Source organism: Sabethes cyaneus, chromosome 1 (genome assembly GCF_943734655.1).
Source record: "Sabethes cyaneus chromosome 1, idSabCyanKW18_F2, whole genome shotgun sequence".
NCBI classification, from domain to species: Eukaryota; Metazoa; Arthropoda; class Insecta; order Diptera; family Culicidae; genus Sabethes; species Sabethes cyaneus.
In genome coordinates this window covers 92,810,274-92,826,815 of record NC_071353.1, presented here as the reverse complement: position 1 = coordinate 92,826,815, position 16,542 = coordinate 92,810,274, and the positions used below count along the sequence as shown (strand labels likewise).

Genomic DNA, 16,542 nt, shown 5'->3' with positions numbered 1-16,542 from the left:
GCTGTCGATCGCTTCACTCCGCTTTCGCTCGTACGCTGTGTGCATATTAGCTGTTGAGGTGTGTTGCCGAATCGCTCTGTGCGACAAGGCATAATATTGGAACATTGGGCGCATAGTGTGAGCGAATGACAGCCCTGTTTAGCTCTATGTGTAGTATGTGTCGCGGAATTGAACGAATTCGATTTAAAAACAGATCTATTCAGGGGTTGAAGGCACCGGGAGGGCCAAGTAAGTTCTCTCCCAGAGAACTGAAACAAAACCCTACCCACCTTTCCTTTTTTCTCGCTCTTCTACATACTTTTTAGTACGACTTTTCTTATAGTAAAGTTAAGCCGACAGTCCTGTACCACTAACCTACTGTAGGTTCCTTCCCTCCATTTTTTTCTTCACTATGTGGTAAACTATAAACTAATTACATAATTAAACAATCTATCCTTAGTTAAGGTCAAGCGGAACCAGTGAGCAACTTAAAAATATCGATAAAATCTAAAATGGAAGTGATGGAATACCCTGGGCTTGGTGGTCAGCCTTTAAGGGCGTACTTCCGGTTCGCGGATGGGGGTAGGAGCTAAAAAATCAGGGGTTGTGTACAAGACACGACCTCATATATAGGTGACGCAGGATTACGTAAGTCTCTTTGTAGTGACAGTAGCATGTATTCATGCTTGTAATCATTCGATTCTTCATGTATACATGCTATATGCAACATATATACATGCTACATGTGTTGTATGTAACATTTATCAAAGTAGTAACATTGCATACGTTCTATCCTCAAAAGATTTCAGAGTTATTTCTATGTACATTTGAAAACAATTTAACAAAATCAAGAACACAAACTTTTGCTTTCCTGCTACCTTACTGAAATTAAAGATTGTTTTTATTATCCATGGTTTCCCACGTTGAAGGGATTTTACCAATTCAATCCTATTTTATCAACAGCACATCTTTTCACTACACTTCTAATGAAACGGCAAGCATGCGTATTCATACAGAGTTGTATTATAACTGAACATTACAGCTGTAGCACATTTTTCCAACACAGATATCAAATTCACCGAGGTTTAATCGTCTCGCAGTAAAGAATTTGCGATCTGTTGGGACAACGAACTTGTGTCATTTTTCTGGCACACTTCCCTAACACAGACATCAAATTCGACTAGGTTTAATCGCGTTCGTAAGAAATCTGTTGACACGAGGGGGCTTTGTCACTCTCTCTGGCGTACTTCCCAAACAAGGACATCAAAATGGTCTAGGTTGAACCGCGGTGTTAAGAAATCTTGTTGAAATGAGGAAACTTTGTCACTTGTTTTGGCTTACTTCCCAAGCACAGATATCAAATTGGTATACACACTTAGATTTTATCACCGAGTACGATAAAATAAATTGCCGAGATCCCAACAGCTGAGATCTTGGTGAAAATCTCGGTAAAACATTGAAGCACCGAGATCTTGGAAATCCAAAACATCAAACAACTGTCAAACTTTACCGACAATCTCGGTATTATTTTTCCAAGATATCCGGTAATCAATGCTGAAACTCGGCTGAAATTGACGAATATTCGTAAAGCGTAAGCGACCCAAACTGTCAAATTTTAACGAGATTTTCTGTAAAACACTAGCTGACAATGCCGAACTACGGTATTAATATGCTGAAAATTCGGTATTTTTAATAAATTTATGAAAATCGATAAAATTTTGAATAAAACTATCATAATTAACCAATATGCACATTTTTTATTTTAAACAATTATTGTTTAACAGTATAATGGTATAGTTAATAGTATAAACAAAGTTAATAGTTAGAACCACGTAGAACGAGCAAATTTTTCACCTGTAGTGGTTAATTTGCCTACTGTTGCTCTGATAAACACAAAGAATTGCTTGTCGTTGGGCATGCAGTTGGTAGCAAATACATCGTAACATTCGCATACTCTAAGAAAGCCTACTACTGCATGGCAGCAGCCAACGGGGATGTTGTATTCTTTCTATGAGATGACGCATTGACCTCCACACTGCAACATCTCACCACGAATTATTAGCACTGGATTCGCGTTATGGGTTGAGAGGGAATCGTCAAGAAATGATATTCATATTTTATCTTCCAAAATTCAGTACAGTAGCTTAGCTTAGACTGATTACACATATGGTTGCACTCAGTGATTGACCAGAACCAGTGAAATTGCATAATGAATCAAATGAATGTGGTTGGGATTTACCGATCATTCTCATTGTGCAAAATTCAGTGATTCGACATAGTAATGATCAATAACTGCGCCGGCCACGTCCTTGCAATCAGGTGGGAACGGGGAGGGAATGTTAGTGTAATCTTTGCTGTTCTAGGGGCCGTGTTAACCTCTGCATCCCTACAAAGATTACAGGAAGGAGTTTTGCTAGTAAGGTTGGGTTTGTTGGATCAGGATTCACCTTGATAAGTGATGCGATCGTTGCTTTTTTGTTTTTTTATAAAATGTAGAATTTTAGGTATGTTTTTCGTCTATTCATTATTCATTCGATGGTATTTAATTTTTTCATTTATTATAGTTTTGAGAATATATTTGTTCCAATGAAAAATTTGAATGAATACTCACACTATTACTAAGTCTAAGCAGAGAGTTATATATTAGGTAAAAGTATTTATAGCAATTTAAACTCCAGACAGCCGGCTGTAGGGAGTGTTATGGTAAATCTTGCATAACCGCGACAATGTCTCATCCCTGTAGATGGTGTATTTCATAGTATAGTACGAATAGTACGTTTAAACATAAATACTACTAACCGAAAGATGGTGGTGGGGTAAAATAAGTCAATATTTCGCTTCATTCATAACTCTCGGTAACATGGATGAAACTGGCTACTTATTACAATTTTTTACAATTTTAAACTAGTATTTATTATTATCTTTATCACGCGATATAAGAAATATATTGTAGGAAATTATATGCTTCTAATAGTTGATGCGGTGTGGCGGCAAAAACCGCTTACGAAGTCTATAGATTAAAGTGAAAGCCTGATACCTAAGTGTACTCAAATCCGCACGACCACTCTGTACGTGACGAAAAAGTTACTTATCGCGTCCCCAAACAGGCGAAATTCCATATATCTAGCGCTCTGAACAACATAAAAAACGAAACAACAGACAATACATAGTTTTCAGTTGACTGAGAAAATGTCAAATTATCCAAATTTGCTTAAAACACATTTGCACTAAACCTATTCACAGCTGAGAATTCACAGGTCTTCCAAGTTCCAAACAATTATCAAAAGAATCTATTCAAAGGATTCAAAGTCAAGCTAATGTCCAAAGGCGAAAAAACGCATCCTTACCCACCGCACCTTCAATTAATTGAAAGTCCAAACCAAGGGTTAAACACTTTTATGAAATCTGCACAATGCCGATTTACCGTCCCGCAATATAAGGCTCGACCTGGAAGCACAGTGAGCTCATGTAACCGCATTTACGAAACAAAAATCAGTCAATGGTGTTCAACGACATGCGCACGCGGATAGCAAACATGACGAATAAAATCAAAAATGACAATATCCTCCCACGCTTCAGACCATATCTGCTTCGCCAAAAAAACGTGACACTATATCAGAGAAAGAGAGGTATTTTACAGTTGCAAGCGTTGCAAGTGCAAATATCAGAAGAGAAGGAGAGAGAAGTAACTAGTTCTAATGAGAATCTGTCCGTAGGATAAACGGTAATGGATCGGTGCGGTGCAGCACTTGCTTCACGAGGGGGCTGCAGATGTATTGATATCGGAAAGCTTGTAATTAGTATGATTTCAATAACTGTTATCACTAAGAAAGAATTTAATGTTTGCATTAAGTTAGTATGTTTAAAATAATTACAGTGGGATTTCGAATTTGGCATGGCTCGATTTTGGCATGGTTCGGTTTTGGCATGCCTCGATTTTGGCAACAAAAGTATCCGTTTTTGGCAACACAAAATATTTTACTTCCAAAAATATGCTTAAATATCAGTCAGTTTCCGCATACATACTTTAAATGGCAAAAATATATTGCCCTAAGTGTGCTCATGAAAAAAAGTTTGCGATTTCGAACAAAAATATTTTTATTGCCGTAGGACTACGTCTTACCGCAGATCGCCAAAAACTTACTTGCGCCGCACGGATAGCTCTTGGCGGATTTTGTAAACATAAAAAGGTTGCAATCGTTGATTAATAACATTTTGCCAATTTTTTCATATCAAAAAAGGGTCTCGATTTTGGCACGGTTTCGATTTTGGCAACTCTCTCGCTCGGCCGGCCGCCCGTCGTTCGAAGACACACCGTCTCTCAGCCGGTTCGTGCTGTATCGTGTTGTTGTCAGGCGATACGCATGTACAACGACAATGTACTCTTCATTTTGACGCTCCCTGAAAGTCATAACCGTACTGTGTTGTGTACAGGAATGACTGTGTAAGTTATTGCTCGCCGGTATTCAAATTTGAATTTTCAAAGTTAGACCAACCTATTAGTTTATAATAAATTCGTACTGTTTCTTTATAGTGTAGTTCGACTAATAGCAGAAAAAGCCCACCCCAACAAACTTGACAAGAATTAGTTTAATATGTTTGTAAGTTTTGTGTGTAAAAAATTGATTTTGTAACTCAATGTAAATGTAAACTGTATTTTCGTAGTTACCCTGATGAAGAGGAAATAAATTCTTGAAACGTTGGCCTAGACAGCAAATAAACTAGTTTACCCGATGACCAAAACACCATCACTAAAACCAAAATTAGTGTCGTTGGTCAAATAAGTCTCTCTACAGTAACAGTTGTCTTTCTGATGATGTTGATTCGCCGAGTTTAACCACTTGGTTGCGTTGATCGAGATAGGTACCTACGATTAAATCAAATCTCAGGATGCTGCCGAAAACCCGTTGCTTGTTGTAGTTCTTCTTGTAGGATCTCATGGTTGACGCAGTTGAATGCTAACGAAAGGTCGACTAGCACCATAACAGTACAACGGTGATTATCTAGGTTGCTGTAGATGTTAGTTATTTCTGCAAAAGCGATTGAAGTACTATATCCGCGTCGAAAACCTGATTAATAATCGGCTATCAAGTGTGGGTTAGCGATGTCTAGATGATCGGTGATTTGAGTATCCAACATGGCCGCCAATTTTATTTTTCTCTTCATTTATAAGCCCTATCCCTCTTTTTAACAAAACCGTGTCGTTTGTAGTTTGTTTCATATCATATTTTGGATATATCACAATAATTATATGAAAATTGTAAACCTTGCTACAGATAACTGATTGTTTAATTTATTTAATGCCATTACACACCTAATTTTATAAATGTTGCTTGTAGCAAAAGTTTGAAGTGTAAATCCATGAAATTAGCGCAACGGTAATTAACTTAATCGTAATATCTTCGACCTCGTTGAGTTCCGGACAAAAATATTCTCAATTTTGTTTCCTATTTAATCTCTGGTGCATGTAGCTTCCGTCAAACTGAAACTATTTGCAACCGTATTTTATTTATTCTTTTCAACCACGGTTATACTCTGTTCTGCTTTTTCCAGTTTTCGGCAGATCCTCCATTTTTAGTACCCATAATACAACTCTCTTTGATTGAAACGGCATTATTTTAAGAAATAGATATAGTTAAAATATTATCAATTATCTTTACATTTACAGAACGATGGTCGCCGTCGTCGCCGCGATGATAGGGACGTTGATCGTCACAGAGACAAGCAACGTGATCGCACACCAGAACGCAAGGATCGTGATAGAAGCCCTATCAGAAAATTGTCACCGAAACGTAGAAAGGTTCGTCCAGCTCCACGATACATGGTACAAATGCCGAAGCAACTTCTAACACTGTAAGCTATTTTTTTTATTGAGTAGTTATACAATTATTTATGATGGATGTATTGTATTTATTTCACAGGAAAAATGCTGATATCCTTGAGTTGCGTCGTCGATATCATACGCTTTATATACCATCCGACTTTTTTACAGCGCAAATACGTTGGGTCGATGCCTTTCCACCAAATGAACCGTTTACAATACGTAAACCTTGTTTATTCCATGTTATGCATAAGGATGTCGAACCGTTGCATACAAATGACAATCTCACGGAACCGATAGACGCTGATTATTTGTATAGTGCAAAAGTAATGCTAATGAGTACACCACCTATAGCTGAGTTTTATCAAAAATGTTTCGCTACTGGAGAAGAACGTGACCGGTCAGATGACGATCGCGACTTTTTACATCCTACACGACTAATTAATTTTCTTGTTGGCATTCGTGGAAAAAACGAAACAATGGCTATAGGGGGTCCATGGTCCCCCTCACTGGATGGCGAAAACCCGCATTCTGATCCAAATGTGCTCATAAAGACTGCAATTCGAACATGTAAATTGCTTACAGGGATAGATCTTTCAAATTGTTCACGCTGGTAAGTAATGTCTAATTTGATTAAACTCTTTTGTGGCTATGTGCTTCTGGCATATAATAATTTGCCCTTTTATAATATAAAATATGAAACGTATATCATCACATTGTTCAATTTAATCAACAACTGCTCTGTCGCTTCAACTAACTTCGCAGGGAAGTAGTAGAAAAGAAACGCGACTGGCTGCATCTTTGGAGAATGTGTTGACCTTATTGAACGTGAAGAGTAGCACAAGTCTGCATAAAAAACTTCATAAAGCAAAGCATAGCCTAAGTGTTATTTTCCGTTTTCTAAACTTATCCTCCTGTGTTTATTCGACAGATATCGCATTCAGCTGTTGTACAGGACAATTGCGGGACTAGTGCTATGATTCTATTTATTCAAATAGCCTCTCCCAGCTGAGATTCGTACATGCGATGGCTGGCTTCCCGAGTAAAAATTTTAGAGCAAATTGAAAACAAAATTTAATTCCTTGACGTAACTGATATTGATTACTCGGTGTGTTTTCATTTTGGTCGACTTAGTGATTAAAATATTAAAATTGATTGCAAAAATTCCACGCCGTGATATTAAATTGAATACCGTGGACCCCCGTTCGTTTGACCATTTTTAATCTGAACACTTTTTAATTTGAACCCCGTTGGTTTGCACGACGTGCAAATTAAAAATGGTTCAAACGTCATTCTCAACATGACATCATTTGTTTATGCAGACAATGCACATAAACACGATTTGTTTGTACTGACTTAGCGTGTTTAATCGGTTTCACATTTCGTTTTCCTAACGCTTAAGATAGAAATCCGATCGGAAAATGCAATACTCGCACTTGCAACTGCCAACTAAAACAAACCACCAAAACAATAACACAGAGCAGGGCGGCCGGTTCACACAGGTTTCAGCATATTTCGGGTTACCAGTTGTTCAAATTAAAAAGTAACCCCGTTAGTTTGCAAGAGGAATCGTTCAAACGAACGGGGGTCCACTGTACTACTTTTGCTATCAAAAATATTAAACGGAATACTAATCTTGCTGTTACATAATATTAATGGGAAAGCTGAATTAGTTGTCATTTTGCTATCATCACCTTCATCATATTGCTATTCTTATCTATAAAAATGCATTTCTGTCTGTCTGTCGGTATGTTCCTTATAAAATCGAAAACTACTTAACCGATCGGCGTGAAAATTGGCATGTAGGGAAAGGTTCTTATGATAGTTAAAACCCCTTCCCCCTAAGAGGGGCTCCCATACAAATGTAACACAAATTTCTGCATAACTAGAGAACTAATAAAGCAATTGGAACCAAATCTGGCATGTGGGGGTTTTCAGAGGCAAGAATTTTTTCTATGCTTAATTGAGACCCCTCCCCTGTTTAGAGAGGGGATTATGACCCCTCTCCCCTTTAAGAGAGGGGGGCTTCCATACAAATGAAATACAAATTTTCTCTTATCTCGAGAACTAATCAAGCAAATGGAGCCAAATTTGGCATGTGGGGATTTTAGGAGGCAAGAACTTTTTTTATAAATTGGGACCCCTCCCCTGTTTAGGAGGAAGAATTTCTTCTATGGTGAATTGAGACCGTTTGCCTCTTTAGAAAGGGGTTTATGACCCCTCTTCCCTTTAAGAGGGGGGGCTCCCATACAAATGAAATACAAATTTCCTCATAACTTGAAAACTAATCAAGCATATGGAACCAAATTTGGCATGTGGGGATTTTTGGAAGCAAGCATTTTTCCTATGATGAATTATGACCCCTTCCATGTTCAGGAGGGGGGCTCCCATACAAATGAAATACAAATTTCCTCAAAACTCGAGAACTAATGAAGCAAATGGAACCCAATTTGGCACGTGAGGGTTTTCGGAGGTAAGAGAGGGAGCCCCCCTCTCCTGTTTAGGAGTGAGGGGGCTCCCATACAAATGAAATACAAGTTTCCTAATAAATTGGGAACTAATCCAGCAAGTGGAACCAAATCTGGTATTTGGGGGTTTTAGAAGGCAAAATTTTTTTCTATGGTGAATTATGACCCCTCTCCTTTTTAAGACGGGGGGCTCCCATATAAATGAAGTACAAATTTCCTCATAACTTGAGAACTAATCAAGCAAATGGAACCAAATTTGGCATGTGGGGGTTTTGGAGTCTTGGATTTATTTTTTGATGGTTAGAGACCTCTCACCCTGTGGTAGGGGGATGAGGACTCTCATATAAATAAAACTTAATTTTTTGCGTAACTCAAAAACGCCCTGGGCTTGGTGGTTCAGCCTTTGGGGGCGTACTCCCGGGTGGCGGATGGGAGTTGGAGCTAAAAAGAGTCAGAGTTCTTTTTGAAGAACACTATCTCGCACGCCGACCAGACCACTTTTTTTGTCGAATAATATACCAACCAAAACTGACCAAAAATCCCATTTCTTCTTATTTTCTCTTTTCAACCTCGTCTTCCACAATGCATTAATGTGTGTGAGAGGCATCGAGGGTATTTCAGGTCATCACAGAGGATAAAAGACGCTGACGACTAAGAATCTAATGAAACTAGAACTAGAAGAAAGAATGGTCCAAGAAAGACAGAAAGGAGGTTTGACCGGTAGCGGGGATCACTCCTGGTACTCTGTGATAGCAGGTATGTAGGTACAAGGTAGGGTATGTCCCCAATAGCGTTTCGATTGGAGAACTGCACAGCGGTTTCATCATCTATACGTTGCAGTCTCATTATGTTTTTGTATTCAACACTGTTCTGAGCTACCCACTGCTTTCCGATCGGTCATCTAGCATCGAGAACCTGGAGTCGGTTAATCGACACGATTATTGTTCTCAGATGCCGGATCTCTCTCTATCTGCCTTGGTGTAGCATAGAGGACATAGATATTTCTTATTGGCAAGCTTTGATTTCATATTCCATAAGATTGTACTTCCTAATTGCGGTATTTATAATCAGCTTAAGCTGGTTGCATATATTCAAATAATTTTCCAAATTATCTTGACATCTGCACTTTCGTGTTCTTTGAAAACCTGTTTACCTTTTACCTACGATTTATTAAGTTTTTAATTTACTTTTGCTATAGATATTTCTTACTGGCGACCTGGTCTCCTGGACCCCCTTATGCGCTAAAATGAAAAATGAAAATGAAAGACGAATATAATACAGCACAACACATGACGAACTGTGACCTAAAGACCTCACTGAGCAATTCTGGGTGATATTGGTCCTCTTGGTCCGAGGAACGGCGCTCAATTGACCGAAGTGTGTCAGTCCGGCCGGCCAATACCTACTCAGCTTGCTCGCGAGCCGGACCGAGACCCAATCAGCAATACGCTACAGTCCTTCAACTCGCTGAAAAAAAAATTGCGTAACTCAAAAACTAATCGAACTAGTAAGTAATCGTAATAAGTAAGTAAGTACCCAGCTAGCACCAAATCGTACATCAATAACCGAAAATTATCGTAAATAACTCTTAACAAATTCGGAATCGTAACTAAAGCTAAATAAAGTCCGCTCTAGTTGATTTTCAGTCGTATATAACGATAATAGCTTATATACATACGATATTCAGCACAGAATCGTATAGCAGTACAGACGCGGGTCGGGTTTAATCGGATACTGAAGCTTCATTACTTCATTGAGTAACGGCTTACTTATAAGTGACGTTGCTGCGCCCTGATCTTGTTTCCTAAATTCGTAATTTGAGAGCTTCGAATAATTTGGTGGTACAAGTTGCTCAAAAATAAATTTGAAACGCGACGTCTGGCTCATACAATGAAACCTTTTTACAGCAAAGGAAAGATACTCTACTGTGCCTTAAACGGGTTCAAGAGCTATAATTATTTGACCCACAATTTCACCCTCTTCATTGTTAGTTGTCGTAAAATCTCGTCAGCATTAACACTAAGTTGTTTTTCTATGAGTTTTACAATCTTCCATCAAACTTAGTTCTTCTACGAATAAGGAGTTTGCCCTACGATAAAACTGAACCTTGACGTGGTGTAGGGCTTTTTAACTAATCAGTAAATGAACAGCGGTCACGTTTACTTCTGAATGTGGGTATATAACAAAATACTTTTATGATTTCAAGTGGGACTCGGGGTAAAACTTTACTAAATGTGATTGTTGCATTGTTCAGAAAGTGATTTTATTCCGTTTAAGAATAAAGCCAGTAAGGGGATCTCTGATAATTAATAGATTAATATTTCTGGGGCACATCTCTATCTATCACAGCTGTCGCAAATATCTCCGAAAATTGCCGGTTTGATTGAGTCGGCCGGGGGCTTAGGGTTATGTAAGGGGATGTAAGCGGGATATCAAACCTGGTTAGGACGCCGAAGGAGCATTCTACAATTAGTACGTATGATAATAGAGGTGCTAAAGTAGCAGATGGGAAAATGAAGTCAATTCTTATATATTTAATTCACAATAATAATATTTCTAGTGGTTGGTTTTTGAGATTTGGTGACGGAGATCCGTTATAGATACTCCGCACTGGCTCTTTGGATTCGAGGGTTGGAAGGCGGGTGCGACTTTATATTTTAAAGCTTTTGTCGATGTTGACGGAAAATTTTACCGTGTACGAGATTTAATCATCGTTGTTTAACGTGCAGCACAGCCCTATGCTGTGTCTTGACACTTTGTTTTTATGCTTTTATTTTCTTGCTGTGTGTATTTTGGTTACTGTGTGAAAAACGATTGCTGTACTTCACTTGAAAGAAGACCGTTAATAAGTGCGGAAGTAAATACCGAAAAATACAGTCCATTGCTTTTTTATTGAGTCACCACCGAATTCCTGAGCGAACATTTTGGTCCTATCAACCCGGATAGTGAATTTCGTGTGGATTAGTGTGAATTGATCGTCCGTAAACCGGTGAAGTGAACCGAGTTTAGCAGCAGAAAAGCTAAAAAGTGAACAATCCGCCATAGGGGTAGATTGCCTTTAAGAAAACTCGCGGTTTCATTCCGGTAAACGTTCGAATAAACGAAAAGTGATTTCCGATGCGCTTGCCACGCATTTGACGAAAGTGGTTGCAGAGCCGAAAGCATTTGCGGTGTAGTGAGTGTATTTGCGGCGAAGCCGGAAGAGTTTTCGGAAGTGCTGTGTGAAGGCAGCCATTTTGAATTTTTAGCACGCACTGCTAAGTAAAAAACGTAAGCGGAAAAGCAAACGAAATAAAAAATCGAAGTGCTGTGTAAAAGTAGCGACACCGACAACCATTTTGAATTGTTGGCGCGTCGCGTCGAATCTGATTTGATTTTCCGTATTGAATGGGAGCCGTACCGCTTGCGGTTTTGAAATTTGATTGGTAGAGTGCGATTTGCTACCTGAAAATACCGAGTGATAAGTGACGACCATCTTGAAGAGGTCGAATAATCGTATTGAAAAGTTGGAAAATTTTTCGGCCCATGAAGAGGTTAACCGGTATGCAAATACTGAAAGAAGTAAAGTGATACCGTTACTATGTTATTGCGATCGGGAAATTCGAAAAGAAAGATTTTATTTTCGACACTCGGCAGTCTCGCTTTTCGGCAGTCTCGCTTCTTCTACGATCGGTTCTTCCAGAGCCGAAACAGTGAAAAGTCCTGAAACGAACAACGTTGTTAGTGATTTCGCAACGACACCAATCATCAGTGTGCGGGCGCAAAAGGAAGAACAGCAAACACGCCAAAAGCAACTCGAAATGGCGGAATCTATTGCTGCGTTGGAGCAGTGTTTGATTGCAGTAAGAGGTAAGGTTGAACGCATTCGACGAGCGATCGAAGCGAGAAACCAGGACCACGGTAAGTTCTCCTATCATGGCCTTAAACTATATGTCGAAACCACGGTCGCTGCCTACAATGAGTACAACTCGTTGCAAAATCGAATTTATATTGCTGACCCTACCAGGCGTGTTGAGTTTGAAAACAAATTTATTGATTTCGAGGAAGTCTACGAGTTTGTTCGAATATCCCTTGCCGAAATGATCCAAGCCCATGAAGATACTCGAAAGGAAATCGTAAAACGTTCGGAATCGGTTGAAGTGCAGTCAATTTATCAACAAGGTGAACTAAGGGCTCAACCGATTGTGCCATCACTGCTTTTACAACAAATGCCGTTGCCAACGTTTGACGGCCGTTACGAAAATTGGCACAAATTTAAGGACCGATTCAGGGACATTGTGGATAAATGTACGGGAGATTCGCCAGCTACTAAACTCCATTATCTCGATAAGGCGTTAGTCGGAAAGGCTCAGGGAGCCATAGATCAACAGACTTTAAACGACAACAATTATGAGGGAGCATGGAGGATTTTAACTAAAAGGTTCGAAAATCTGCGCATGGTAGTCCAAGGCCATATTACACAGCTGTTGTCACTGAAGATGATGGCTAGGGAAAGTCATGCAGAGCTAAATGCTTTACTCGATGTTGTAGAAAAACGGTTGGAGTCTCTCGAATTTCATAACCTTAAGATGGAGGACGGGTTGTCTGAAGCAATACTCGTGAACCTGGTCATCTCGAAATTAGATAGTGTCACCCGAAGGGACTGGGAGGCAACGGTGGAACATGGTAAGCTACCTGTTTTTAAGGATACAATAAACTTTCTACGGGAACGCTGTTACATGCTCGAACGTTGTGAGGTATCTGCGAATTCAGCAAGGTCCAGAACTCAAATGAATCAACGAAGTGGTATTCCGAGTACGCTGAGCAAGGTACATGCAGCCACAGTTCAGCAAGCAAATTGTTGTCTCATGTGCAATAAGGAACATTTATTAGATATGTGCGAATCGTTTAAAAGGTTGACCGTAAACAGTCGGTACGCTAAGGCCAAGCTGCTGGGTTTGTGCTTTTTATGTTTGAAACGTGGGCACCGTACAGTCAATTGTAAGATCGATGATAGCAAATGGTGTGAATACAAGAACAAGCATCACCCCTTGATGCATCTGAAGGATAAATCTAGCAATGCGGAAGCGTCTACTAGCAAGATCGAGATAGACACTTCTGTAGCAAGTTGTACAAGAAGGAATGAAGAGCCACCTACTGTAGCCAAATGTGAAGTTCCTGCCACACCAGCCACTGCTACAAGGCAGGTATTGTTAGTGACCGCAATCGTTGGAGTGATAGATGCTGGTGGCGTGGCGCATAACTGCCGCGCATTGTTGGACTCCGGTGCAATGGCGAATTTTGTTTCCGAGAGAATGTGTGACGTACTGAGTTTGTCCAAGCATCGTGCAAACGTACCAATTGTTGGAGTAAATGGCACAAGGACGACTGTGAAGTTTATGCGTCTACTAGCAAACGTAAACGCAACCGTGAAATCTAAGACAACAGATTTTGAGTTTTCTATGGACTATTTAGTGGTGCCTCGAGTTACTGGTGCGCTACCTTCGCTCAAACTCGACTTCAGAAGCTGGCCGATTCCTCCAGATCTGAAATTGGCTGACCCAAAATTCTTCGAACCTAGTCGAATTGATATGCTATTAGGAGCGGAAATATTTTTTGAACTGATGAAAAGGGGTAAAATTCGAATGTCCGCTGAATTACCATTGCTACAAGAGAGCTTCCTTGGATGGCTGATCACCGGACCTGTATGCGGTACTTGGAGCGCTGTGAGCGTTCAGAACTACCATGTAGCTCCCAACAAAGATGATAATGCAGAGTTAAACGAATTGATGAAGCGTTTCTGGATGATTGACCAACAAATGAACGAGCCTCTAGAAATGGATGAATGCGAACGTCACTTCAAATCTACATATATCCGAGGTGGAGACGGAAGATATATTGTTAAACTTCCGTTTCGTGAAAGCGTTGACGAACTTGGAGATTCCAGAGCACAAGCGGAAAGGCGTTTTAAAGCGCTAGAAAACAGATTGGAGAAATGCCCAGAAACGAAGCTAAAATATGTAGATTTCATTCGCGAATACATTGAGCTGGGACACGCAAGAATTTTAAACGACGATGAGAAGAGTACAGTTGGGGCCTATTACCTGCCTCACCACTGTGTATTTAAGCCTGGCAGTTCAACAACTAAACTGCGCGTAGTGTTTGACGCTTCGGCGAAGACAACAACAAATTTATCGTTGAACGATGTGTTGATGCAAGCGCCCACGGTACAAAGCCCGTTATTCGATATCCTATTAAGATTTCGCTTGCACAAGTATGTGTTCTCGACAGATGCTCAGCGCATGTATGAACAAGTGAAAGTAAATGACGCGCACACTAAATACCAGCGATGTGTGTGGCGAGATAAACGGTCGCAGCCATTGATGGACTTAGAATTGCTGCGGGTAACATACGGAGTAGGGCCTTCTGCATTCTTGGCGACAAGGTCCCTGGTTCAGTTGGCTCATGACGAACGAGATAGTTTTCCGGAGGCAAGCGAGGCTGTGCTAAAATGTTTCTACGTTGATGATGCCCTCGTGGGTGCGAATACATTGAAGGAAGCGAAGAATCTTCGTGAAGATATTGAAAGGCTGTTAGAGAGAGGAGGGTTTAAGTTGCACAAATGGTGTGCGAATAATCCCAGGATTTTGGAAGGTGTACCGCTAGAAAACCGTGAGAAGCACCTTTCTCTTGAGGACGTAGATGTCAATGGAGTGATTAAAACGTTGGGACTTCTGTGGGATCCTGTGAATGACGACTTTCTTTTCCGAGTCAGTAATGTGCCGTCTTCAAAATTTCCAACAAAGCGTCAAGTGTTGAGCGAAATAGCGAAATTGTTCGATCCTCTCGGTATTTTGAGTCCGATTGTAGTGCTGGCTAAGTTAATAATGCAGCGGTTATGGCAGAAAGAGCTTGATTGGGATGATGCAATTCCCACTGAAGAACTCGAAACCTGGAGGAAGTTAAGGAGTGAATTGTGTGAAATCAATAATATGAGGATTCCGAGATGTGTAGCAGTCGCAGACCCGGTCACGTTTGAGTTACATGGATTCTCAGATGCGTCCCAACGAGCCTACGGATGCTGTATTTACTTACTGAGCGTGAACGCCGGCGGAGCCGTTGATGTGAAACTGATTTGCGGCAAGTCGAGGGTTGCGCCGTTGAAGGAGTTGAACCGAGAAGAGAAGGAAGATACGCCGCCATCGGAGATGACGATTCCGAGACTTGAGCTCTGTGCAGCAGATTTGTTGGCAGGACAACTTAAAACAGTGCGCGAAGCCTTGGAATTCAACGTTCAACGTGTAGTTCCAAGGTCCGATTCAAAAATAGTGTTGTGTTGGCTGAAGAATCCGAACTCTAATTTAACGGTGTTTGTGCGTAACCGTGTCGAGAAAATTAAAAAATCGCTCCCGGACGTTGAATGGATGCATGTTGGCACAAAGGACAATCCTGCGGACCTTGTATCCAGGGGTGTTCAACCAGTGGAATTAATGAAAAGTGAACTGTGGTGGAACGGCCCTGTATTTTTGAAATCCCCGGAGACAAGGCTCGAACGACAATTCTCTGAAGAAGAAGAGAAAAAGACAGACAGTGATTGTGTGCTGAATGTTTCAGCGGAGACTGTTGCTGTTGTGACGCGAGACTGCCGGTTATATGAAATGATTCAGAACTGTAGTGATTTCCGAAAAATCCAGAGAGTGTTTGGATATGTGAACCGTTTCATTCACAATTGTAGTGTGAAACGACTTGGTGCTGAGCGTAGAAGAAGTAATCTGGCTAGTAGTGATTACCGTGACTCATTGGTGACAATGGTGAAGATCGTGCAACATGTGATGTATAATGAGGAGATCAAGGACATTCGGCGAGGTAGACGCGTGAGAGGTAAACTATGCAATCTTAATCCCATCTTGGACGAGAAAGAAAGTGTGCTTCGGGTTGGAGGTCGGATTAGGTATTCTGATTTGCCGTGGGACCAGAAGCATCCCATGATCCTGCCGGAAAAGAATCATTTCACTGACTTGCTGGTTGATACGATCCATCGAGAGCAACTGCATATTGGGTTAAACGGTTTGCTTGCGAAGATTCGACAACAGTTTTGGCCTGTAAACGCAAGGCGTACTATCAATCGTGTATTGAGAAAGTGTGTAAAGTGTTTCCGTGCAAAACCAAGGGATGTCGTACAATATATGGGAGATTTGCCTAGTGCACGCGTTACTGCTGCTGAACCATTTTCGCGAACTGGCGTTGACTACGCTGGACCGTTTCTTCTGAAGCAAGGCCGCTTCAAGGCACCTA

General features: G+C 40.5%; 1 protein-coding gene across 1 annotated transcript in view; it reads left to right on the top strand.

The window, feature by feature from the left end:
* Positions 1–16,542, top strand: part of LOC128732827 (cell division cycle and apoptosis regulator protein 1-like) — a 238,167-nt gene that overhangs the window by 11,944 nt on the left and 209,681 nt on the right. The window contains exons 3-4 of the mRNA XM_053826232.1: positions 5,648–5,832; positions 5,901–6,413. Coding sequence (XP_053682207.1) covers positions 5,648–5,832; positions 5,901–6,413 — 698 coding nt within the window. The remainder of the gene's footprint in view (positions 1–5,647; positions 5,833–5,900; positions 6,414–16,542) is intronic.